This window comes from Lithobates pipiens, unplaced genomic scaffold (genome assembly GCF_037356315.1).
Source record: "Lithobates pipiens isolate NorthernLeopardFrog02 unplaced genomic scaffold, aLitPip1_a1.2 Scaffold_35, whole genome shotgun sequence".
Classification (NCBI taxonomy): domain Eukaryota; kingdom Metazoa; phylum Chordata; class Amphibia; order Anura; family Ranidae; genus Lithobates; species Lithobates pipiens.
In genome coordinates, this window is record NW_027507811.1 from 8,101,286 (window position 1) to 8,127,233 (window position 25,948).

At 47.3% G+C, this 25,948-nt stretch overlaps 2 protein-coding genes across 3 annotated transcripts in view; both read left to right on the forward strand.

The window, feature by feature from the left end:
* Window positions 1–25,948, forward strand: part of LOC143955711 (uncharacterized) — a 338,238-nt gene that overhangs the window by 273,407 nt on the left and 38,883 nt on the right. The window contains exons 4-5 of one of the 2 annotated variants that reach the window (XM_077465827.1): window positions 18,342–18,548; window positions 18,704–18,830. In XM_077465827.1, coding sequence (XP_077321953.1) covers window positions 18,342–18,548; window positions 18,704–18,830 — 334 coding nt within the window. Of the gene's footprint in view, window positions 1–3,806; window positions 4,832–18,341; window positions 18,549–18,703; window positions 18,831–25,948 lie in introns of those variants that run through there. The other variant, XM_077465828.1, reaches the window with a different exon arrangement.
* Window positions 16,755–18,308, forward strand: LOC143955978 (oocyte zinc finger protein XlCOF8.4-like). The gene is made up of 4 exons (XM_077466104.1): window positions 16,755–16,815; window positions 17,454–17,568; window positions 17,696–18,042; window positions 18,159–18,308. The coding sequence occupies exons 2-4, from the start codon at window positions 17,473–17,475 to the stop codon at window positions 18,169–18,171; spliced, it is 456 nt and encodes a 151-aa protein (XP_077322230.1). The 5' UTR covers window positions 16,755–16,815; window positions 17,454–17,472; the 3' UTR covers window positions 18,172–18,308.

The window sequence follows — 25,948 nt, forward strand, 5'->3', positions numbered from 1 at the left end:
AGATCCCCCATCATCTGATAAACACATAGAAACAATGTATTCAGTCAGTGTGTGTGTTTCCTACAGATGGATCCAGTAATGGGAACCCACCAGAGAGATGTCCCCGTCCTCTGTATTCCCGGGATTCCACACAGGAAGATCACACCATCCCCCACCATCATCAGGTAGATGAGGAACAATCGCTGATAGTTATTTTTATACACATGCATGTATGCTACAATTATTTTTTTAATATTTTTAGAGTGGAAACTCTGAGGATTGTATTGTTAAAGAAGAGTGTAAAGAAGAGGATGATGAGTATTCTGTGATGGAGGAACGTTCTGAAGGACACAAGCTTCTCTACAAATATATTATGATGGAACCACCTACTAACAGAAACCCACCAGAGAGATGTCCCCGTCCTCTGGATTCCACACAGGAAGGTCACACCATCCCCCACCATCATCAGGTAGGTGGAGTTGAGGGTCGGGAACATAAAGTGATTGAACACTCTGACATGTGGAGATGATGTGTGGACTCTACAAGATGATATTTTCTATGTGATCTCACATCATACAGTGGTGTGAAAAAGTGTTTGCCCCCTTCCTCATTTCCTGTTCCTTTGCATGTTTGTCACACTTAAGTGTTTCGGAACATCAAACCAATTTAAACAATAGTCAAGGACAACACAAGTAAACACAAAATGCAATTTGTAAATGAAGGTGTTTATTATTAAAGGTGAAAAAAAATCCAAACCATCATGGCCCTGTGTGAAAAAGTGATTGCCCCCCTTGTTAAAACATACTATAACTGTGGTTGTCCACACCTGAGTTCAATTTCTCTAGCCACACCCAGGCCTGATTATTGCCACACCTGTTCACAATCAAGGCATCACTTAAATAGGAGCTGCTTGACACAGTAAGGTCCACCAGAAGATCCTTAAAAGCTACACATCATGCCGAGACCCAAAGAAATTCAGGAACAATTGAGAAAGAAAGTAATTGAGATCTATCAGTCTGGAAAGGGTTATAAAGCTATTTCCAAAGCTTTGGGAATCCAGCGAACCACAGTGAGAGCCATTATCCACAAATGGCGAAGACATGGAACAGTGGTGAACCTTCCCAGGAGTGGCCGGCCGCCCAAAATTACCCCAAGAGCGCAGCGACGACTCATCCAAGAGGCCAGAAAAGACCCCACAACAACGTCCAAGGAACTGCAGGCCTCACTTGCCTCAGTTAAGATCAGCGTTCATGCCTCCACCATCAGGAAAAGACTGGGCAAAAATGGCCTGCATGGCAGAGTTCCAAGGAGAAAACCACTGCTGAGCAAAAAGAACATCAAAGCTCGTCTCAATTTCTCCACAACACATCTTGATGATCCCCAAGACTTTTGGGACAACATTCTGTGGACCGATGAGACAAAAGTGGAACTCTTTGGAAGGTGTGTGTCCAAGTATATCTGGCGTAGAAGGAACACTGCATTTCATAAAAAGAACATTATACCAACAGTAAAATATGGTGGTGGTAGTGTGATGGTCTGGGGCTGTTTTGCTGCTTCAGGACCTGGAAGACTTGCCGTGATACAAGGAACTATGAATTCTGCTGTCTACCAAGAGATCCTGAAGGAGAATGTCCGACCATCTGTTCGTGCACTCAAGCTGAAACGAACTTGGGTTCTGCAGCAGGACAATGATCCTAAACACACCAGCAAGTCCACCACCGAATGGCTGAAGAAAAACAAAATGAAGACTTTGGAGTGGCCTAGCCAAAGTCCTGACCTGAATCCTATTGAGATGTTGTGGTATGACCTTAAAAAGGCCGTTCATGCTCGAAAACCCTCTAATGTAACTGAATTAGGACAATTCTGCAAAGATGAGTGGGCCAAAATTCCTCCAGGACGCTGTAAAAGCCTCATTGCACGTTATCGCAAACGCTTGGTTGCAGTTGTTGCTGCTAAGGGTGGCCCAACCAGTTATTAGGTTTAGGGGGCAATCACTTTTTCACACAGGGCCATGATGGTTTGGATTTTTTTTCACCTTTAATAATAAACACCTTCATTTACAAATTGCATTTTGTGTTTACTTGTGTTGTCCTTGACTATTGTTTAAATTGGTTTGATGTTCCGAAACACTTAAGTGTGACAAACATGCAAAGGAACAGGAAATGAGGAAGGGGGCAAACACTTTTTCACACCACTGTATTTACTTCTATGTTACAGATGTTATTTTCTGCCATTCTGTTGGTTTAGGGTGAAGATCTGATGAACATGAAAGTTGAGGGTGAAGTAGAAGAGACGTATGTGAGGGATGATCAGCAATATACGGAGGAGGCTGGAATGACGAGGACATTCATAGAGGAGGACACTCCTACAGAGATCAGCACAGGTGACCCATCATATATTCTTCTCTTATCTCTGCTCTGTTACCGCTCACTGATTGGTCCAGAGTAGGGTGGGAGCTGAGTGATATCAGCCAATAATAGGTTGATAACGGTCCCCTCCCTGTACTGATACCCTATTTGCGGTTCAGCTGGCAGTATTAGGTTGGTAATGGTCCCCCTCCCTGTACTGTTCGTCAAGTAACAGATTTGCTGCTTATCTGCTGATCTACAAGTAAAGGCTCGTAAACACAATCAGAAAATTGGAAGTTAAATTTCGCCCGATATACGATCTGACGTTTTTTCTGATTTTGTTAGTACGGTGCTTTTGACAGCCGATTACGAATTTTTCGGCAGACGAAAACTGGATGTGCAGGCTCCAAAATTTTTGTCTGATGTGACCACTGAAAGGAATTCTGGTTCTGGACGACCATCCTTGGTTAATTCAGGCAGACCACCTGGATCCTCGGATCCGTGAGAGACCACATGAGACACGGGAAACAAGCTGGAATGTGTTCATAAGATCTCTGAATTGTTTTGAATACAAACAGAAGTATATACTAATATAGACTAATATATACCAGTAAAAATACACATCTGAGGGTTCTTATAAACTTACACTCAGTACTTTCTTATCAACAGTTAAGCTGCTTGACTAGATAACACGAAATAGCTAATGACTTTTGCTGACACAGATTCGGCCTAACCACAATATCTCATAGGGTGCGGTTCTATGTAAACTTTTAAGCTGATTATGGTAAAACTCACATACAGGAAAACTTCACTTCTACTTGATGTGAATGAATACAAAAAAAAAGGGGGGGGGGGAATACTAAATCGATAAGCCTTGGTCGGACTTTAGAGGCATAGGAAACAACAAAGAAGTATGAAAAATAACAATGTTTATTGAAAAATACATAGCATGAATAGAGCATTCAAAGTGTTAAAAATCATGTATGCTAATACATAATATACAGTGAGCCCTTGTGCATCAACGCGTTTCACCATTAGGCTTCTTCAGGACCCAATCAAGGTCCTACAGATAGCAAATAAAGAGAAAACGGATCTCACTGACTTGCAAGAAAATACGTCTCAGATACAAGTATCCAGGCAAATTTATTCAAGGATACCATCCCAATGGAGACTGGTTCCTCAAAATCTGTATATAGGTAAATGTAGCCAGCCCAATCTGCTAGCATGAAAAAGGCAAAAATAGGCAAAAAATTCCAAGAGACGGGGGCAAACTGTTGCCAAAAATTATGACCCAGTACTGATCGGGGGGAGGGGGGGGGGGTGTTAGAGCTTCAGAGCCCACCAAACAATGTGGTGGCCAACGAGGAAAACTCATAGGCTTAGATAGAGGACTGAAGAGCTGATGATCTGTTCCTATTAGGCTGGTCCTTCTCATATCTATCGATTTTAAAAGTGATCTGGGAGGAGGACCAAAGGACTGAAGTGGGGGGAAAAGTCCCAGCTGGTTGGGACCTCCACAGAGAACATCTCCTCACTCATATCTACCTGATCCAGATGGGATCTTGATGGAAGTGAACTAACCCTCTCATATCTATTGATGATGTTTTTATATTTTTCCAGGACACGCCATGGAGAAACCCTCAAAGGATCGTCTCACTTTATCTCCAGGTTGTAGAATGGAAGATGAGGACATCACAGGAGATTGTGGAGGAGAAAAGACAATGATCTCCACTATGGATGGTGGACTTCACAGTGTGGATAGACCATGGAGTCCCTCCGACTCTGAGCAACCTCGTACTGTGGGGGATGGGGCCGGATTTAGGGCAGAGCAGAAATGTTTCTGTTCTGAATGTGGGGAACGTTTTAGCTCTGAAATAAGTCTTTCTGTACATCAGAGATCCCACACGGGGGAGAAGCTCAATTCCTGTTCTGAGTGCGGGAAATGTTATTCAGATAAGGCCAGCCTTTTCAGACATCAGAGGGCACACGTGGGTGAAAAGCCGTATTCCTGCCCCATGTGCGCAAAATGCTATGCATGGAAATCAGACCTTGTGCTACATCAAAGATTCCACACGGGGGAGAAGCTGTATTCCTGCTCTGAGTGCGGGAAATGTTTTTCACGGAAGTTCAATCTTACTGAACATCAGAGGTCTCACACGGGCGAGAAGCCGTATTCCTGTCCCGAGTGCGGAAAGAGTTTTTCGAGGAAATCCAATCTTATCGAACATCAGATATGCCACACACAGGAAAAGCTGTTTTCCTGCCCTGATTGCGGGAAATGTTATCCGCGAAAATTTGCGCTTCTCAGACATCAAAAATCTCACACAGGGGAGAAGCCTTATTTTTGTACGAAGTGCGGGAAAAGTTTTTTAGAGAAGGTCCATCTTCATGCACATCTGAGGTCCCACAGGGGTGAGAAGCCGTATTCCTGCCCTGAGTGCGGGAAATGTTATTCACAGAAGTCTCGTCTTACCAAACATCAGAGAACCCACACAACCCATGAGGTGCATTAGTGTCCTGTGTGCTGGAAGTGTCTTCTATATGGTTCATATTTTGCCGTTCATCAGAGATCTCACACTGGGAAGAAGCTCACCTTGATATACACCTCAGAAAACACGTGGCTGAGCGCTCCTCTGATCTTTATCATGGAAGAAACACAGAGATCACTAAAGACTTCAAAGTTCTGTCTGGCTTCCTCTGCTAGGAGAGAGAAGCAGGGGGTGTCACTGCTGGTTGGGTCCCTCTAGGAGAGAGAAGGAGGGGGTGTCACTGCCGGTTGGGTCCCTCTAGGAGAGAGAAGGAGGGGGTGTCACTGCTGGTTGGGTCCCTCTAGGAGAGAGAAGGAGGAGGTGTCACTGCCGGTTGGGTCCCTCTAGGAGAGAGAAGGAGGGGGTGTCACTGCTGGTTGGGTCCCTCTAGGAGAGAGAAGGAGGGGGTGTCACTGCCGGTTGGGTCCCTCTAGGAGAGAGGAGGAGGGAGTGTCACGGCTGGTTGGGTCCCTCTAGGAGAGAGAAGGAGGGGGTGTCACTGCTGGTTGGGTCCCTCTAGGAGAGAGAAGGAGGGGGTGTCACTGCCGGTTGGGTCCCTCTAGGAGAGAGGAGGAGGGGGTGTCACGGCTGGTTGGGTCCCTCTAGGAGAGAGAAGGAGGGGGTGTCACTGCTGGTTGGGTCCCTCTAGGAGAGAGAAGGAGGGGGTGTCACTGCTGGTTGGGTCCCTCTAGGAGAGAAAAGTAGGGGGTGTCACTGCTGGTTGGGTCCCTCTAGGAGAGAGAAGGAGGGGGTGTCACTGCTGGTTGCGTCCCTCTAGGAGAGAGAAGGAGGGGGTGTCACTGCTGGTTGGGTCCCTCTAGGAGAGAAAAGTAGGGGGTGTCACTGCTGGTTGGGTCCCTCTAGGAGAGAGAAGGAGGGGGTGTCACTGCTGGTTGGGTCCCTCTAGGAGAGAGAAGGAGGGGGTGTCACAGCTGGTTATCCCAATAAACCTCTTTCTGTTCAGGTTTAAGCTGTATATTTTCCATATAGAAGAAACCACAATGAATGCTCAGCATGGTGACCAATGATGGTCAAATGTGCTTGGGTGCAATTCATAGCAGGAAGTACACTATATTACCAAAAGTATTGGGACACCTGCCTTTACACGCACACAAACTTTAATGACATCCCAGTCTTGGTCCGTAGGGTTCAATAATGATTTGGCCCCACCCTTTGCAGCTATAACAGCTTCAACTCTTCTGGGAAGGCCGTCCACAAGGTTTAGGAGGGTGTCTTATGGGAATGTTTGACCTCTTGGTTGGTGGAAGCCATTGGAGAGGAGTCGGAAACCCTGGGTCTTTCCACTCTTTCCTTCATACCTCTTTTTTTTTTTTTTTTACTTTTCCCTCTTTTATCTACTCTCTTTTTATCGAACATCCTCCTATATTAATTGAAAACTCAGTCCACACTGTCAATATGGAAGTCATATTAAAAGCACACATACCAGCCATACATGTTCTACAAGGACCTTCAACCAAGTTACTGTGCTTTTTGACGATGTAAGATGTTTCTCCTGCTTTACAGCTTACCTGTGACAATTTATAATAATGTTTCCCCCCCTGATTGGTTATATCATACTTTGTCTTGGAATGTATTTTTCTTCTTTGTGGATTGTATAAATAAAGAAGAATTAAAAAAAAAAAAAAAACCTAAAGCCCTCAACTTCGTACCAATTGGCCAGTGTCACACCTGTTTATAATAACATAATTTGAAGTCTTCTTTTTTTTCACAGCATCACACTGCTTGGTTTTACGTTCACCCTCTGGCTCTATTCCACGCTCTCTAACCCACGTCTTCAATCTCTCCCTCTCTTCTGGCATCTTCCCCCAACTCTCTAAAACACGCACTTGTCAGCCCCATAGTTAGAAAAGCCCTCACTGGACCCATCCAATCTTAACAACCTACGCCCCCATCTCCTTGCTCCCCTTCTTAGCCAAACTCCTTGAACGTCTGGTCTACAACCGACTGAACGTCCACCTTGCTGATAATAACCTTCTATCAGGGAAGTAATTTGAATCAAACTCACCATCTACCTGCGCATAGACGCACACAAATTTGCCATGGATCGGCGCTCCGGCGCACACACATTCGCAGCCCTACTGAGAGGCATGTGCGAGTGCGCTCAAGCTCACGCATAACGTGAATTCCTTGACCAGCCTATAAAAGGATCCTTAGCACACAGACAAGTTTCTGGTTTGTCTCAGCTCACCTGTGTTTCCCTGCTTCCTGTTCCTGTTTGCTACTTCCTGTTTTGACCCGGATTGCCTGAAGACTATGCTGATTCTCTCCTGACCTGACCCCTGGCTTGTTTAAACGGACTTCCTACTCTTAGCCTTGCTGCGCACTGGACTGATACTTGTGTTTGACCCTCGGCCTGCCTCTGGATTATTCTCTGTCTGCTGCACTTAGCCTTGCTGGCTCCAGGACTGATCACCTGTGTTTGACCCTCGGCCTGCCTCTGGATTATCCTCTGCACTCAGCCTTGCTGGCTCCAGGACTGATTACTGGTGTTTGACCCTCGGCCTGTTTCTGCACTTTCTTTACTTGTTTTACAGACCTGCTGGCTGCTTACCTTCTGGTCCGGTCCATCCTGCACAAGCCTTCCTCCAGACCTTCACTCAAGTCAGGTATCCCGCTGGAGGCTTGTGCCCCTTGGTGCAACCCATTCCCTGTATCACCTCCAGGGGTGGTGTGCGCTGAGTCGCAACAGCCACCGCTCTCTGCATCTTGGCCTCGGTGAGTACCTCTTTGCTGATACCTTCTTGCTCCCCTTTAGTCTGGATTTCGTCCTCAGCACTCCACAGAAAACTGCTCTCCTAAAACGAACAATCTACTAACAGCCAAAACCAATCAACACTGTTCTGTACTCCTCCTCCTGGACCTCTCTGCTGCCTTTGATACGGTTGGCCACCCCCCCTTCTCCTCAAAAAACGCCACGCCTTTGGTCTCTGTGACTGCACTCTTTGCTGGTTCTCTTCCTTACTTATCCAACCGCACCTTTACCGTTACTTACAATTCCTTTTCCTCCTCTCCTCTTCCTTTCTCTGTTGGGGTCCCCCAAGGTTCTGTTCTTGGACCGCTCCTATTTTCAATATTCACCTCCTCCCTGGGTCAGCTGGTAGCCTCCCATGGCTTCCAATACCACCTCTACGCTGATGACACCCAACTCTATTTCTCTACCCCTCAGCTCACTCCTTCAAGCGGAGGTCCACCCTAAAGTGGACCTTCCGCTCATCGGAAACCCTCCCCCCCCTCCGGCGCCACAATTGGCACATTTCAGGGGGGAGGGGGGTGCAGATACCTGTACAGTACAGGTATCTGCACCCACTTCCGGGATAGCTCTCTGCGGAAAGGGGCGTAGATTACGCCCCTTTCCGCAAGTGCCCGCCCCTTTCCGCAAGTGCCCCCGCTGCCTGCTGGGAAACACACAGATCCCAGAGGCAGCGGGGACCGTCCTTATTGCGCAGCGCGACTCGCGCATGCGCAGTAGGGAACCGGGAAATGAAGCCGAAAGGCTCCACTTCCTGATTCCCATACCCAAGATGGCGGCGACAGCACCCGAGAGACGATCTAGAGATCGGCTTCGGGTGCCGACATCGCGGGCGCGCTGGACAGGTAAGTGTCACTATTTTAAAAGTCAGCAGCTGCAGTATTTGTAGCTGCTGGCTTTTAAAAAAAAAACGCGGACTCCCGCTTTCAGTCTCCTCACGTATCACTAGTTTACTAACAGATATCAGTCTGGATGTCACACCACTTCCTCCAAATCAATCTATCCAAAATCGAACTTTTCATTTTTCCTCCTCCATTTGCCCCTTTCCCTTCCCCTGGTCAAAATCGATGCCACAACTATAAGCCCATTCCACATGCCAAGTTCTAGGTGTAGTCCTGGACTCTCCTTTAAGCCCCACATCCAATCACTGTCCAAATCCTACCGCCTCAACCTCCGCAACATCTCCAAAATGCACCCCTTTCTAACCAATGACACCACAAAGCTCTTCTCTCCCTGGTCATCTCTCGCCTCAACTTCCTTCTCATTGGCCTACTTCTACATAGTCTATCACCTCTTCAATCCATCTTGAATGCTGCTGCCAGACTCATCCACCTTACCAATCGCTCTGTGTCTGCTACTCTTCTCTGTCAATCCCTCCACTAGGGATGAGCTTGGCGTTCGAGTCGAACGCATGTTTGACTCGAACACCGGCTGTTCGCCCCGTTTGGCGAAGCCAGAACTCTATGGGCCGTTTGCGCCAAATTCGTGTGACGCTCACGGCCCACAATGCACTGTGTCATCGCAGTGCGTTGCTGGCTGTTGATTGGCCAAGCATGCACTGTGACCCTGCATGCTTGGCCAATCACAGCGCCAGCAGCGAGGAGAGACATAATCCTGCCTGTGGCCAATTATAGCTCAGGGTGTTTAGTGCACGCCCCACACTATATAAGGCCGCCAGCGCGGTGGCCTTGTGTAGTGTTCCGGCGTCCGCAGGAGTTAGTGGGTGCTGTGTGCCTCCAGCGCAGTATACACTTGTATCTACCCTTTATTGCTGTTCTCTAATAGAGCCATCTGCAGGAGTTAGTGGGTGTTGTGTACCTCCAGCACAGCACAATATACACCTGTATCTACCATTTATTGCTGGTGTTCTATAATAAAGGCATCTGCAGGAGTTAGTGGGTGTTGTGTGCCTCCAGCACAGTATACACCTGTATCTTTATTTAGGGGCATGCAATTACAATTTTTGATGCAATGCTTTGCAGCAGGGCTCATTCCTGCACTCCAAATAGAGTATATTGGAGAGGTTGCAGTGTCGTAGCACCAGTGCCTAAGGCCCAATTTTTCAGCCCCTATTTAACAGGGGCGTGTAATACAATTTTTGATGCAATGCTTTGCAGCAGGGCTAATTCCTGCACTCCAACTAGAGTATATGGGAGAGGTTGCAGTGTCGTGGCACCAGTGCCTAAGGCCCAATTTTTCAGCCCCTGTTTAACAGGGGCGTGTAATACAATTTTTAATGCAATGCTTTGCAGCAGGGCTCATTGCTGCACTCCAACTAGAGTATATGGGAGAGGTTGCAGTGTCGTGGCACCAGTGCCTAAGGCCCAATTTTTCAGCCCCTGTTTAACAGGGGCGTGTAATACAATTTTTAATGCAATGCTTTGCAGCAGGGCTCATTGCTGCACTCCAACTAGAGTATATGGGAGAGGTTGCAGTGTCGTGGCACCAGCACCAGTGCCTAAGGCCCAATTTTTCAGCCCCTGTTTAACAGGGGCGTGTAATACAATTTTTGATGCAATGCTTTGCAGCAGGGCTCATTCCTGCACTCCAACTAGAGTATCTGGGAGAGGTTGCAGTGTTGTGGCACCAGCAAGCAGTGCCTAAGGCCCAATTTTTCAGCCCCTGTTTAACAGGGACATGTAATTACTATTCTTGATATAATATTTCACAGGAGGGCCGGTTCCTGTGCCCACCGAGAGTAACTGTGAGGACTTATAGTGTTGTGGCACCAGCACCACAACCACCAAAGGCCCAATTTTTCTACCACTGTTCAACAATGGCATGTAATTACAATTCTTGATATAATCGTTCACAGCAGGGCGCTCCAGCGCCCACCAAGAGTCACTTTGAGGGCTTACAATGTTGTGGCAACACCAACACCTTGTTCCGCCATTTCTGCAGAGCATATAGGGCAGGCCCCTACTTTCAAACATCCAACTTACAAACATCTCCTACTTGCAAACGGAAGGAGACAACAGCAAGTGAGATGAAAAAAGACGGATGGCAAAAAAAATTATACAGGGGTGATAACCCTTCCCTATGTTTTCCAAAAATAGATTTTTTGATTGGAGCTACACTTTAAAAATGTACCAGTTCAAAATTACAAACCAATTCTACTTAACACACGAACAGTCCCTGTCTTGTTTGCACCGCCTGTATACTGCTGTTCTGAGTATATAGGGCCTGGGGGCCCCACGCCTTTCCTTTTTTTTATTTGGGTACGGGGTTCCCCTTAATATCGGTACAAGGCCCAAAGGGGCTGGTAATGGGCAGGGAGGGCTACCCATGCCATTTTTCTCAATGATTTTCATCCATATTGCAGGAACCAGATATAACATTAAAACCGCAAGCAGTTTTAAATGACTTTTTTTCCATTAAATGTCATTTTGTGCAGGGACTGTTCTAAACACGGGAAACACGTGGCACTTCACAGGCATACTACAGACACCCCCCAGGCACCATATTTAAAGGAATATTTCACTTTTTTTTTCACTTTAATCGTCATTAAAATCAGTGCTCCCGCCAAAACGGCCATTTTTAAAAACATTTTAGGCATTGACCCATGTCCCCTGGGGCAGGAGCCAGGTCCCCAAACCCTTTTTAGGACAGTATCTTGCATATTAGCCATTAAAATTAGCACTTTTTATTTCGAACGTTCGAGTCCCATAGACTTCAATGAGGTTCTAAAGTTCGCACGAATTTTCGGTCCGTTCGAAAGTTCTGGTGCGAACCGAACCGGGGGGGGGGTGTTTGGCTCATCCCTACCCTCCACTGGCTTCCTCTCACCCAACATATTAAATTCAAAATACTAACAACTACTTACAAAGCCATCCACAACTCTGCCCCCCAGCTACATCACTCACCTAGTCTTATAATACCAACCTACTCGCCCTCTTCATTCTTCTCAATGCCTCTTGCTCTCTAGCTCCCTCATCACCTCCTCCCATGCTCGCCTCCGGGACTTTTCCAAAGCCTCTCCCATCCTATGGAACTCCTTACCCCAATCTGTCCACTTATCTCCTACTCTATTAGCTTTTAGACGATCCCTGAAAACCCTTCTCTTCAGAGAAGCCTACCCTACCCCCAGCTAAACAACTGGATTTTCATTTTCTCCATCAGCTCATCCCCCCAGAGTTATTACCCTTTGTTTCCACTTGACCCTCCCTTCTAGATTGTAAGCTCTAATGAGCAGGGCCCTCTAGTCCCTCCTGTATTGATTTCTATTGTATTTGTACTGTCTGCCCTCATGTTGTAAAGCGCTGTGCAAACTGTTGGAGCCAAATAAATCCTCCTGTATAATAATACAATGTCAAAGCAGAGTGCATGAAAAGGCTTCAAAACCACGACTCTGTAACAAGGGGTTGCTGGGTGAAGAGAAAGAAGAGAGATATAGAGGTAAAAAGACAGCAAGTACACAATATTACCAAAAGTATTGGGACACCTGTCTTTACACGTACATGAACTTGAATGGCATCCCAGTCTTAAGCCTCGTACACACGATCGGATTTTCGGCAGGGAATCGTGAGATGACAGACTGCCTAAAATCCGACTGTTAGTACGCTCCATCAGACAATAGTTGGATTGCAGGCTAGTAAATTTTCGGTGGACAACGGTCTGTTTTCAGATTTTCGTATCGTCTGTACACAAGTCCGTCACGCAAAAGTCCAAAGTACAAACACGCATGCTCGGAATCAAGGCTCACCAAAAACATGACATTAGCAGAAGGTGCCCAAAGGGTGGCGCTCGAGAGCTGAAATTCCACGTAGTACGTCGCTACATTAGTGTTTGTTGGCCGGCAATTGTGTACCGTTTCTATGCAAGACAAGTTCCCGGCACGCGCCCTTCGGACAAAAGTCTGACACTCCGTTGGCCAACAATCCGATTATGTGTACGAGGCTTTAGTCTGTAGGGTTCAATATTGAGTTGGCCCGCCCTTTGCTGCTATAACAGCTTCAGCTCTTCTGGGAAGAATGTCCACAAGGTTTAGGAGTGTGTCTATGGGAAGGTTTGACCATTCTTCAAGAAGCACATTTGTGAGGTCAGGCGCTGATGTTGGATGAGAAGGCCTGGCTCGTAGTCACCTCTCTAATTCATTCCAAAGGTGTTTTATCGGGTTGAGGTCAGGACTCTGTGCAGGCCAGTCAAGTTCCTCCACCCCAACATGTCAACCCTGCTCCTCACTACCAGAACCCCATCTTTCCCCACTACCAGCACTCCATCCCTCCTCCTTATCGCCAGGACCTAATCCTTCCTCCTTATCACCAGCACCCCATCCCTCCTCCTTATCGCCAGCACCTCATCCTTCCTCCTTGCCAACACCTCAATCCTCCTCACCACCAGAATTCCATTCCTTCTCCTTACCACCTTCCAACACCCCATCCCTCTTCCTTACCACCAGCACCTCATCCCTTCTCCATGCTGCCAACATCCCAACCCTCCTCCTCACCACCAGCACCTCATCCCTCTTCCTTACCGCCAACACCTCATCTTTCCTCCTTGCCACCAACCCTGCTCCTTATCTCCAGCACCACATCTCTTATCACTACCAGCAATCCATCCCTCCTCCTTACTGTCAGCACCTCATCCTTCCTCCTTGACGCCGACCCTCCTCCTTACCACCAGCATACCATCTCTCCTCACTGCCAGCAATCCATTGCTCCTACTTATTGCCAGAACCTCCTCCTTTCTCCTTGCCACCAACACCCCAACCCTGCTCCTACCCAGCTCTGTGGTACAGAGTCATGTTCTTTCTCTATTGCCTTTGTTATCCAAATGGCCGGTATCATTACTACGCTTGCTATGCTGCAGGCAGGGACTGTAGACCACAACAGTGCTGTTGCCAGCGCATACAATAAAAAAAATGCCCATAATGCAACACTCTTGCAATGTGCTGTCTAGAAGCAAACCAATTTCTGAAGTCAATATTTTGGAAATATTTGGAGATACGGGCACGGAAAAGGGGTTTCAGGGAATGTGGAGTTTGTGGTTTTTAATTGATTTTATGTACTGTTATGTCCCCCGTGTGAGATTCGAAATGTATTTCCAGTCTTGATTTAATAAAAATAACATTTCCCACATTCAGAACTGGTACATTTCTTCTGCTCCTCTATTCCGGGAACCATCCCTCATAGTTTGAGGTTGCTCAGAGTCATTTGCATTCAAGGGTCTTTCCATACATTGAAGTCCACCATTGATAGTCATTGCCTTTTCTCCTCCACGATCTCCTGTGATGTCCTGTGATGTCCTCATCTTCCATTTTCCAACCTGGAGATAAAGTGAGACGATCCTTTGAGAGTTTCTCCATGGCGTGTCCTGGAAAAATATAAAAAACATCATCAATAGATATGAGAGGGTTAGTTCACTTCCATCAAGATCCCATCTGGATCAGGTAGATATGAGTGAGGAGATGTTCTCTGTGGAGGTCCCAACCAGCCGGGACTTTTCCCCCCACTTCAGTCAAAGGGCCTTTGGTCCTCCTCCCAGATCAATTCTACATTTACACAGCCTTGTCAGAAGAGCAGGAACCAATGGGGGACTGGGAGGTCCATGCTCTTTACACAACCACAAGCCTAGGCACTGGGTCATGTGATCTCTGATAGACAAGAGGTCCAAGTTCAGACTTGTAGACCCTTTACCATAGAACAAGTGACCATAGGCCTAGGCTTCTGGTGATACCAAAGAACCTTTGACTGAAGAGGGGGGAAAAGTCCCGGCTGGTTGGGACCTTCACAGAGAACATCTGCTCACTCATATCTACCTGATCTATGATATGAGTGAGCAGAAGTTCTCTGTGAAGGTCCCAACCAGCCGGGACCTTTCCCCCCTCTTCAGTCAAAGGTTCTTTGGTCCTCCCAGATCACTTCTACATTTACACAGCCTTGTCAGAAGAGCAGGAACCAATGGGGACTGGGAGATCCATGCTCTTTACACAACCACAAGCCTAGGCACTGGGTCATGTGATCTCTGATAGACAAGAGGGTCAAAGTTCAGACTTGAAGACCCTTTAGCAATATAACAAGTGACCATAGGCCTAGATTTCTGGTGATATGTTAGAAGAATATACGATGGGTCACCTGTGCTGATCTCTGTAGGAGTGTCCTCCTCTATGAATGTCCTCGTCATTCCAGCCTCCTCCGTATATTGCTGATCATCCCTCACATACGTCTCTTCTACTTCACCCTCAACTTTCATGTTCATCAGATCTTCACCCTAAACCAACAGAATGGCAGAAAATAACATCTGTAACATAGAAGTATTTATGATGTGAGATCACATAGAAAATATCATCTTGTAGAGTCCACACATCATCTCCACATGTCAGAGTGTTCAATCACTTTATGTTCCCGACCCTCAACTCCACCTACCTGATGATGGTGGGGGATTGTGAGACATTCATGTGTGGAATCCTGTGAATACAGAGAACGGGGACATCTCTCTGGTGGGTTCCCATTACTGGATCCATCTGTTTCATTCTTTCTCTGTGTTTAACAGATGATGGGGGATCTAGATGGACCATTTGTACTGCGGAAAATTTGGGGAGTGGGGCAAAGAGATGCTCTAAGAAAGCAATCAGGAGGATCAGCCATGGTATATACCATATATAGAAATGTAATTAGCTTTATTAATGTATCAATAGTAGGTTAAAAAAAACAATAAATGTAGAACAGTGACATTGATGTGGAATTATTCCCCAACATACCCTATGATAAAAAACACACATACAAGGTTGACAATGTTGTCACAATATGGCGACAGAACTAATGGCCCCACACATACACACACATGCATAGCCAGTCACAATGGAAAAAAATGGTGCTGCTATTAATATTGAATTGTCAGAAACCATGCAATCAGGCCGGGACAGAAGTACAGTTAAATGTTGTTTAATAATAAAAGCAAAAAGAACAAACGTAGTCAAAACATAGGCAAGGTTCAGTAACTGGAACGGATAGTCAGCCAAGCCAGAAGTCAGGGATCAATGTAGTGGAAAAGCAAGCAGGATCTGGAGCCAGAAGGGATGTCAGCAAAGCAAGTCTTGAACAGGATCGCAGGAGAAAGTTTCTGTGATGTTGAACAAGGCGAAGGCAGAGATCCTCTGGGCTGAACGGCTTAAGTAGGCAGGACTGGCGAGCAGGATATCATCAACAGCTGAGTAACTGTGGAGAGATAGGAACTGGCAATTGTCCGACAACTGAGCGGCCAGCTCAAAGAAGGAAGGGCTGAGCCCAGCCCTGACATTAATTAAACCCAGGAATTTCATGTTCATGTGATAAATAGTATCTAAACTAAATTTGCCAGTTTTTTAATTGCTGGATGTCCATTTAGGACTTATGTTGATACTGGTGTCCATGAGTTGATGGAATTCCTGGTGAATTGGTTAGCAATGATGTCACTGAGCACAGTAGTAGTAGACTACTCTGGTACTGTCATCCATTGACAGGTGCCAATGTTTGCCTAGCTGATGATCTAAACTGTCCCCCCCCCCCCCACCCGATTTATGTGTTTGGATGCAAGTTGCTGTGGCGTTCCTATTGGGCTTTTGCTCTTTCAGCTTGGTCGATACCTACAAGGTCTTTTGGAGACACCATCGGAGATCCAGGGCCCCTTCAATGACATACCTAGAGTTATGTACCCCCCCCATTTCTGGATTATCTCAGACCCCCCCCCCTCTTATAGTGAAGGGCAGGGTTATCAATTATGGGTGGACACCAAAATTACTCATCCACAAATTCCACATCCTGGAAATTGGGGTCCCCTTTCAGTACAACCTGAATCTCTGAATCTCATCGCTCTCTACTGCTTGAGGCTGCTAAGGTGAGAAAGTGACATCCCCAAAATTATTCCTGCCCTGCCCCTACCGGCTCTGCACGTGGAGTGTGCGAACACGCCCGAGCCCATCCTTACTTATTACTTCCTCTACTGCCACTTCCAGCAATGTCTCCTCTCTACTTCCTCCCGACTCACCTCTCACCCGGGACTTCCTATTTTTACCTGACATAACTTGCTGTCTGTACTTGATGGGGCTGCAGTTCCTCTGAGCTCCACAAGGTGCTGATCTCACTTCTACCCAGACAGAAAGTCTCTATGGAAGACAGGAAGTGATGTCAGGTTATAAATAGGAAGTTCCGGGACAGAAGTGAGTCGGGGGGGAAGTAGAGAGGAGACATTGCTGGAACTGGCAGTAGAGGAGGTAATAGTATCGTATTATTTTCTATTTAAACTCAGTAACCCCCTCGTCATGTCCGTCCTCTTCCTCCATAGTCACCGTGATGTCTTTTATCTCCAGCAGATGATGATACACACATATATAGTGTGGAAACCTAGATTAACCTCTTCAGGGGCAGAACATTCTCCCACTTATGGAGCCGGAACATTCTCTTAATTTTTGAGATGTGTCACCTTCTCACCTTAGCAGTCTCTTGTAACGAAGAACGAGATTCCAGTTCAGGTTGCACTGAAATCTGACTTTGTTTTTCAGGATTTGAATTTTGGTGGACCTTCTAGTTGATTAGCTTTGATGCTTACCCGTAATGCCCTACACACAGCTTTGGACCTGGGTCAGCAGCAAATAATGGTGATAGAGTGTGAATAATCCCACCCCTGACTATAAGGGGGGGTATGTGATCGCTAATAATGCGGGAGGAGGTAGGACAAAATATAACAGGTTTGGAGGGAGCAAGAAACACAACAGCAACAAACACTAACTTACACCAATCTACATGTGCCAGTTCCCACTGGGGACAGCCTGCCTATTAATCCCTTATAGCCCCACTCCTAATATTGTCCAAAATAATACAGTCCCGATAATTCTCTGCTATTCCTCTACAGAGAAACCCACGTAGATCACATGACCACATCTGTGAGGATGGAGGAGGACCGGAGTCACATGAATGAGAAGATACTGAACCTTATCCTGGAGATCATCTACCTGCTGACCGGAGAGGTGAGGAGGATTCTGGGAGGTCACATGACATCACTCTTATCTCTATTAATAAAACACAGACCTGACCGGAGAGGTGAGGAGGATTCTGGGATTCTAACATGATATTCCTATTGGTTCCTCAATACAGAGATTTCCTCTTGTGAAGTCAGGTGATCATATGACCATCACAGTGCCTCCATGTGACTCCCTAAAACCTGAGAGACACAACATGGAGAAGATTCTAGAAGTCACCAAGAAGATGATGGAGCTGCTGACAGGAGAGGTGAGGAGGATTCTGGGAATTCTGGGACATTATCCAGTAACAGACAAGGGATGTGTCTGGATGGTGACTGTATCATTGTGTGTGTCAGGTTCCTATAAGGTGTCAGGATGTCACTGTCTATTTCTCCATGGAGGAGTGGGAGTATTTAGAAGGACACAAGGATCTCTACAAGGACGTCATGATGGACAATCAGCCGCCCCTCACATCACCGGGTAAGAGGAGACTTTATTGTAAAGGAGAGAGCAGTACGGAGGCTCCACCTAGATCCCCCATCATCTGATAAACACATAGAAACAATGTATTCAGTCAGTGTGTGTGTTTCCTACAGATGGATCCAGTAATGGGAACCCACCAGAGAGATGTCCCCGTCCTCTGTATTCCCGGGATTCCACACAGGACGGTCACACCATCCCCCACCATCATCAGGTAGATGAGGAACAATTATTGGAATTTATGATTTATACACAGGCCTTTTTTTTTGCTACAGTGAATGTGTTGTTATACATTTTAGAGCAGAAACCTTGAGAAACATAATTTTAGTATCAAAGAAGAGTATAAGGAGGAGGAAGAGGAGTATGGTGTGATGGACAAGTTTTCACAAGAACCCAAGGATATAATGGCACCAACTAGTAACAGAAACCCACCAGAGAGATGTCCCCGTCCTCTGTATTCCTGGGATTTCACACAGGAAGGTCACACCATCCCCCACCATCATCAGGTAGGTGGAGTTGAGGGTCGGGAACATAAAGTGATTGAACACTCTGACATGTGGAGATGATGTGTGGACTCTACAAGATGATATTTTCTATGTGATCTCACATCATAAATACTTCTATGTTACAGATGTTATTTTCTGCCATTCTGTTGGTTTAGGTTGAAGATCTGATCATCGTAAAAGTTGAGAGTGACATAGAGGAGACGTATGTGAGGGATGATCAGCAATATATGGAGGCTGAAATGACGAGGACATTCATAGAGGAGGACACAGAGATCAGCACAGGTGAGACATCATATAGTCTTCTCTTATCTCTGATCTGTTCCAGCGCACTGATTGGTCTAGAGTAGGGCGGGAGCTGAGTGATATCAGCCAATAAGAGGTTGATAACGGTCCCCTCCCTGTACTGATACCCTATTTGTGGTTCAGCTGGCAGTATTAAGTTGTGGGTCACTCCTAGTTACAGTAGAAAAGATATTATAACACAGACTGAGCTTTACTTAGGTTGGTCCCTCTTCGGACAGACTTCCTGAGATTTAAGGACAGCTTAATAATAGATTCGGCACCATTTAATTGGTGAAAAGCAAATGTGGTACCAACATTCAAGAAAGTGCCATGAATACCTGTTAATTACAGACCAGTCAGCCAAACACCAATAGTATGTAAACTATTGGAAGTAATGATAAAAGACTATATCCAATAATCTGATGATGGGAATAATATCATTGGTAGTAACCATCATGGATTTAAAAAATGAAAGATCGTTCTTGCCAGACCAACTTTTTAACATTCTACGAGGGGAATGTAATTGGATACTGGATAGAGTAAGGCCTGTGGACATATTATATCTGGATTCCGCTAAGGCATTTGGTACAGTACCCCATAAATGCTTAATTTACAAATTAAGGTCTTTTGGCATTGATGATATTGTACGTACCTGGTTAGAAAACTGGTCACAGGAGCTCGCCCAGACAGTAGTGATAAATGGCATATTTTCGCAATGGTCTAGAGCAATGATTCTCAACTAGGGTTCTTCCAGAGGTTGCTAGGGGTTCCTTCAGCATTGGGCCATTTCGGCCTCTCAGATAAGTTCCCACCGACACCATTGATCTTTTTAGCTATCTGTAAGGAGGTAAGTCTTCCCAATGACCACAAGTGTAAGGACCGTTCTTCCCACTCACCATCACACTAATGTATCATGAGTTGTAGATTTCTAATTTTTAGCAGGGGTTCCTCCTGAGACCGGAGAACTATTTCAATGGTTCCTCTGTGTTGAAAAGGTTGAAAAAGGCTGGTGTAGAGTGAGCAGGGCTCCGTCCTGGGACTAATTCTCTTTAATTTGTATATAAATGATATAGAGAGTGGAATAAATGCTTCAATCTTGGTGTTTGCTGATGATACAAAGCTAAGCAGGGCAATGACTCCACAACAGGATTAGGTAACTCTACAAGAAGACCTCAATAACATAGAAGGGTGGGCAGCTATATGGGAGATGAGGTTTAATATTGAAAAATGTAAAGTAATGTACTTTATGGAGTTAAAATATGAATGCAAGTTAGGCTAGGGGGAGAACCTTTGGGGGAATCGAGGATGAAAAATGATCTGGTGAGTCTATCCGGATCAGACTCGGCAATAAAACGTGCAAAGCCAAGCTGCAGCAAGCAAGGCCAGCAGACCATTGGCATTCATTAAAAAAGGGAATTTACTCCAGAGATCGAACTATAATTCTACCACAATACAAAGCTCTGGTTCTGCCGCAATCTGGAGTATTCTGACCAGCTCTGGCCACCAGTCCTCAGGAGGAACGTCCTTGAAATGGAGAGAATCCAGAGAAGGGCAACAAAGCTAATAAAGGGGCCGGAGGACCTCTCAGTGATGAGGAATGACCTCTCAGTGATGAGGAACTATTTCAATGGTTCCTCTGTGTTGAAAAGGTTGAAAAAGGCTGGTGTAGAGTGAGCAGGGCTCCGTCCTGGGACTAATTCTCTTTAATTTGTATATAAATGATATAGAGAGTGGAATAAATGCTTCAATCTTGGTGTTTGCTGATGATACAAAGCTAAGCAGGGCAATAACTCCACAACAGGATTAGGTAACTCTACAAGAAGACCTCAATAACATAGAAGGGTGGGCAGCTATATGGGAGATGAGGTTTAATATTGAAAAATGTAAAGTAATGTACTTTATGGAGTTAAAATATGAATGCAAGTTAGGCTAGGGTGTCACGACCACTCGGGCACTCCGATCGTATTCAAGGGACTCACCTGTAGAGATCCGTCGTGGAGAACTCGTCGTTTTCCGTTGACGCGCGCTAAAGCCAACGAGCGCATCCGCGTCAACACGAACGCACGCGCACACGCACGTAGGTCTCGAACGGGGGCACGTCTACGTGTGAGGGCGCGCTGACCCGTCGTACGTCCGCTTGGCGCCCTAAGGCCTATTTAAGTCACCAGTTCCCTTCCACCCGTGCTGTCCGGTCTACAGCGTGTCCGTGATCCATACTATTCGTAAACCTGAACCTGTTACCTGATTCCTGACTTCCGGCTTGTTCTCTGATTCTGATTGACTGCTGCCTGCCCACGACTCCTGCTTGTTCGACTACGCTTTTGCCTTATCCCTCTGTACCACGCTGATCGTATCCTGCTGACCCGGCCTGTATCTGACTACCGCAGTTCCTGCTACCTACCGGAGTTCCTGTTCTACGGGACGTCTATTCACCAGCCAGTCTCCGCACAAGTGCTTACCTGCTACTGTCAAGTGTCGTTCTCTGTTCCAGCCTGTTGTCTGTGCCAGCTGACCATCTGGACCTTTACCACCTGCCAGGCACTTGTGCCCCCTGAACTGTTGAAGTACCTGTTCCCATCTCCAGGGGTTCAATAGCCAGGGGATACGAGGGGCCGCTCCCTGCATTCCGGGCTCCATCACCAGGTACGTGACAGTACCGGACAGCCATGTCCGAGCCCGCGCAGGGAGCCTCCCCCATGGACGAGCTCTGCCATCATCTGGCCGGCCTTACGCAAGCAGTTAAGAGTTTGCAGGAGGGCTACGGAAGACTGGAGGAACAAGTCCAGGCACTATCTGCTTCAGCACCGGCCGCTCCAGGGGCCCATGCTTCGCCCTCGGTAATTATGTTACCACCGGAACCCAGGGTGCCAACTCCGGAACGATTTACGGGAGTCCGAAGCAAGTTTAGGGCCTTCCGCAATTCCTGCGAGCTGTATTTTGCTTTGCAACCCCGGACCTTTTCTCTGGAAGCGACAAAGGTGGGATTCATCATTTCCTTGCTGACAGATGAACCTCAGACCTGGGCACACCGTCTGTTAGAGCGTAAAGACCCTTCTCTTGACTCCATGGACACCTTCTTTCAGGCCATGTCTAAGCTCTATGAGGACCCCCAATTAGCTGCTACCGCAGAAGCAGCCCTACGTGCCCTGCAGCAGGGTCGTAGACCAGTAGAGGACTACGTCTCGGAATTCCGGCGTTGGAGTGCAGACACGGAATGGAACAACGCGGCCCTGCGTTTTCAGTTCCGCTTGGGCCTTTCCGAGGCCTTGAAAGACGAGTTGGCCCGTGTAGGCATCCCCGGGACATTAGAAGCCCTAATAGACACCTCTATCCAGATCGACAGACGCCTGAGAGAACGCCGCCAGGAACGCTCTTCTTCGGCTACCCGTCCAATCTGGATGCTACCACGGGTGCCTAGTCACCCTACTCCTCCCGTTCCATCTGCATCCACGTTGGACACCCCAGAGCCCATGCAACTGGGCCTCCTGCGCCCGTCTTTGACACCAGAAGAGCGCCAACGTCGCCGGACCAATAACCTGTGCCTGTATTGCGGAGAACCAGGACATTTTGTTCATGCCTGCCCAGCCAAGATACGTAAGTGTCTTCCTGTTCCTCCTGTTCCCGCACCCATGCTGCCTGATAACACTTCTCATCTAGCTGTTCCCGTCCTTTTGCAGCTCCCAGGAAGGACTATCCAAACCCACGCGGTTATTGATTCCGGTGCTTGCAGTGGCTTCCTCGACTCTTCTTTCGCCCGAAGACATAGGATTCCCCTCAGACCAAGGGAAAAGGGACTCTCCGTATACTTGGCTGACGGATCTACCTTAGGCTCAGAACCAGTGACTTTGGAAACTAGTCCTCTATCTGCTGTCATAGCCGGGACTCATCAAGAACTTCTGTGCCTGGATGTTATTCAGTCCCCGCTATTTCCAATCATCCTCGGCATGCCCTGGTTGAAGGCACACAATCCGCGGATTGATTGGACCACCGGGACCATCGAGTTCCTCTCGGACTACTGTCATCTGCATTGCTGCCAGAATCCTGTCGGGGACTCCTCAATTCTCCTCTGTTCCGAATCTGATGATGATGATATTCGACTAGCGGTACCCAAGGAATACCACGCCTTCCTAGATGTTTTCAGTAAAAAGGGTGCAGAGACCCTTCCTCCTCATAGGTCATATGATTGTCCTATAGAACTACTCCCGGGGGCAGAGATCCCCTTCGGAAGAATCTTCCCTCTGTCAGAGACTGAGCTGAGTGCCCTAAAATCTTACCTAGATGACAGTTTGGAGAAGGGGTTTATTCGGCCTTCCACCTCTCCGGCAGGCGCTGGCATCTTCTTTGTCGAAAAGAAAGACCACTCGCTACGCCCTTGTGTGGACTACCGGGCTCTGAATAAGATTACCATCAAAAACCGCTATCCCCTGCCATTGGTACCTGAACTCTTCCAAAGACTGGGATCCGCTAGGTTTTTCTCGAAGTTAGATCTTCGGGGGGCCTATAATCTTGTACGCATCCGGAAGGGTGACGAGTGGAAGACTGCCTTCCGTACCCGCTTTGGGCATTACGAATATTTGGTGATGCCTTTTGGTTTATGCAATGCCCCGGCCACCTTCCAACATTTCGTTAATGATATTTTTAGGGACTATCTAGATTTGTTTGTTATAATTTACTTGGATGATATTCTAATTTTCTCCTCCACTCTAGCCATTCATCGGGAACACGTGAAGAAGGTACTGACCCGTCTCCGTCTCCACGGTCTGTATGCCAAACCAGAAAAATGTACCTTTGAACAGCAGAGCATTCAGTTCCTTGGCTTGGTCATCTCAGTAAGGGGAGTAGAGATGGACTCCCAGAAGATCTCAGCCATCCAAGATTGGCCTGCCCCCTCAGATAAAAAGGGAGTCCAGCGTTTCATAGGCTTTGCTAATTTTTACCGCAAATTCATTAAGGATTTTTCTGCCATCATTGCTCCCATCACTGGACTGACTAAACAGAACCAAAGGTTCCAGTGGACCCCTGAGGCACAAAAAGCCTTCCAGTCACTGAAGGACCTATTCGTCTCTGCACCGGTCTTGAAACATCCCGATCCTGCTCTGCCATATACTCTTGAGGTGGACGCCTCGGAAATAGCAGTAGGAGCAATACTGTCCCAAAGGCAGGGACCCAAGTCCTTACTTCACCCAGTCGCCTTTTTCTCCCGCAAATTATCTGAGGCTGAGAGAAACTATGATGTTGGAGACCGTGAGCTCTTAGCTATCAAGTCCGCCCTTGAAGAGTGGCGTTATTTACTAGAAGGGGCTACTCATCCAATTTTGATCTACACTGATCATAAAAACCTGGAGTATCTGAAGTCAGCCAAGAGACTCAAGCCTCGTCAGGCCAGGTGGGCACTCTTCTTTTCCCGATTCGTATTCCACATAACGTACCGTCCAGGATCCAAAAACACTAAGCCGGACGCTTTGTCCCGTATGTTCAGTCAACCGGAGAACTCACCTTCTTCTGACACCATTCTCCCGGCGGGGAACTTCCTTCTTCTTCAAGGAGATGTGATCTCTCAGCTCAAGCAGGCGTCCCTAGGCACCATTCCTCCGGCTGGCATTCCGTTATCTTCCAGTGATGGCCTTCTTTGGCATGAAAGCAAGATTTTCGTCCCCCAGACAGCCCGAACTCTGGTTCTGGCCTCCTGTCATGACCACCCCTTGGCTGGCCACTTCGGATCATTCAAGACCCTGGAACTACTTAGACGCACCTTCTGGTGGCCGCGGATGAAGGACGACTGTAAAAAGTACGTACAAGCCTGCACCACTTGCATCCGAAGTAAGGGCGATAAACTAAAGACCTGGGGCCTTCTGAAACCACTACCCGTCCCCGACAGACCATGGAGAATGATCTCCATGGACTTCATTGTGGAACTCCCCCCTTCAGAGAACCATTCCACGATTTTCGTTGTGGTCGACCGACTCACCAAGATGGCGCACTTCTTGCCCATGAAGGGCACCCCTTCAGCCGCGGAGACAGCCAACATTTTTATAAAAGAAATTGTGAGGCTTCACGGCATTCCTGCCAACATCACTTCCGACAGGGGGGTGCAGTTTACCTCAAGATTTTGGAAGGCACTCTGCGAAGCTCTGAAGATTGACCTCCGCCTATCCTCAGCCTACCACCCACAGACCAACGGTCAGACTGAGCGAACAAACCAAACATTGGAACAATATCTTCGCTGCTTTTCGTCCTTCTCCCAAGACGACTGGGCTTCTCTATTACCAATGGCGGAGTTCGCATACAATAATACTGTTCATTCAGCTACCCAGCAATCCCCGTTCTACGCGAACTTTGGGTTTCACCCGTTGTTCCTGTCTGGTGACCTTCCCGAGTGTTCCGTACCAGCGGTCCAGAGAAACCTGAACTTCTTCGAGGAGAACAATAAGCTTCTGCAGGAAACCCTGGCCAAGTCACAGGAACATAATAAGGTTGTATTTGATCGCAAAAGAAGAGGGGAGCTGGACCTTAAGGTTGGAGATCGGGTCTGGCTGTCTACCCGGAACCTTAAACTCTCCTGCCCTTCTAAAAAGCTGGGCCCCAAGTTCATAGGTCCTTTTCCAATCAAGAGGAAACTCAACGATGTGGCCTTCGAACTCAAACTCCCGGAGTCCTTCCGAATCCACCCAGTTTTCCATGCCTCTCTCCTCAAACCCACCGTCACGGACCTCTTCACCGACAGAATCTCTAACCCTCCGGAACCCGTACTGGTCAATGGGGAAATGGAGTTCGAGGTAGAGGCTATCCTGGATTGCAGGAAGAGGCAAAACCAGACGCAATTCTTAGTCAAATGGAAAGGGTATGGACCTGAGGAAAACTCCTGGGAGCCGGAGACCAATATCCACGCCAAAAGACTTATCCACGCCTTCAAGAGGTCCTATCCGAATAAGTGGGCTCGTTTAGGCATCCGGAGGCTGCCCCTTGGGGGGGGGGCAATGTCACGACCACTCGGGCACTCCGATCGTATTCAAGGGACTCACCTGTAGAGATCCGTCGTGGAGAACTCGTCGTTTTCCGTTGACGCGCGCTAAAGCCAACGAGCGCATCCGCGTCAACACGAACGCACGCGCACACGC

Bases quoted from the DNA above. Each gene is read 5' to 3' on its own strand.
- LOC143955978 (XM_077466104.1), top strand. From the start codon at position 17,473: ATGACCACATCTGTGAGGATGGAGGAGGACCGGAGTCACATGAATGAG. The intron at 17,569-17,695 runs GTGAGGAGGATT...TCCTCAATACAG, and splicing joins TCTACCTGCTGACCGGAGAG to AGATTTCCTCTTGTGAAGTC.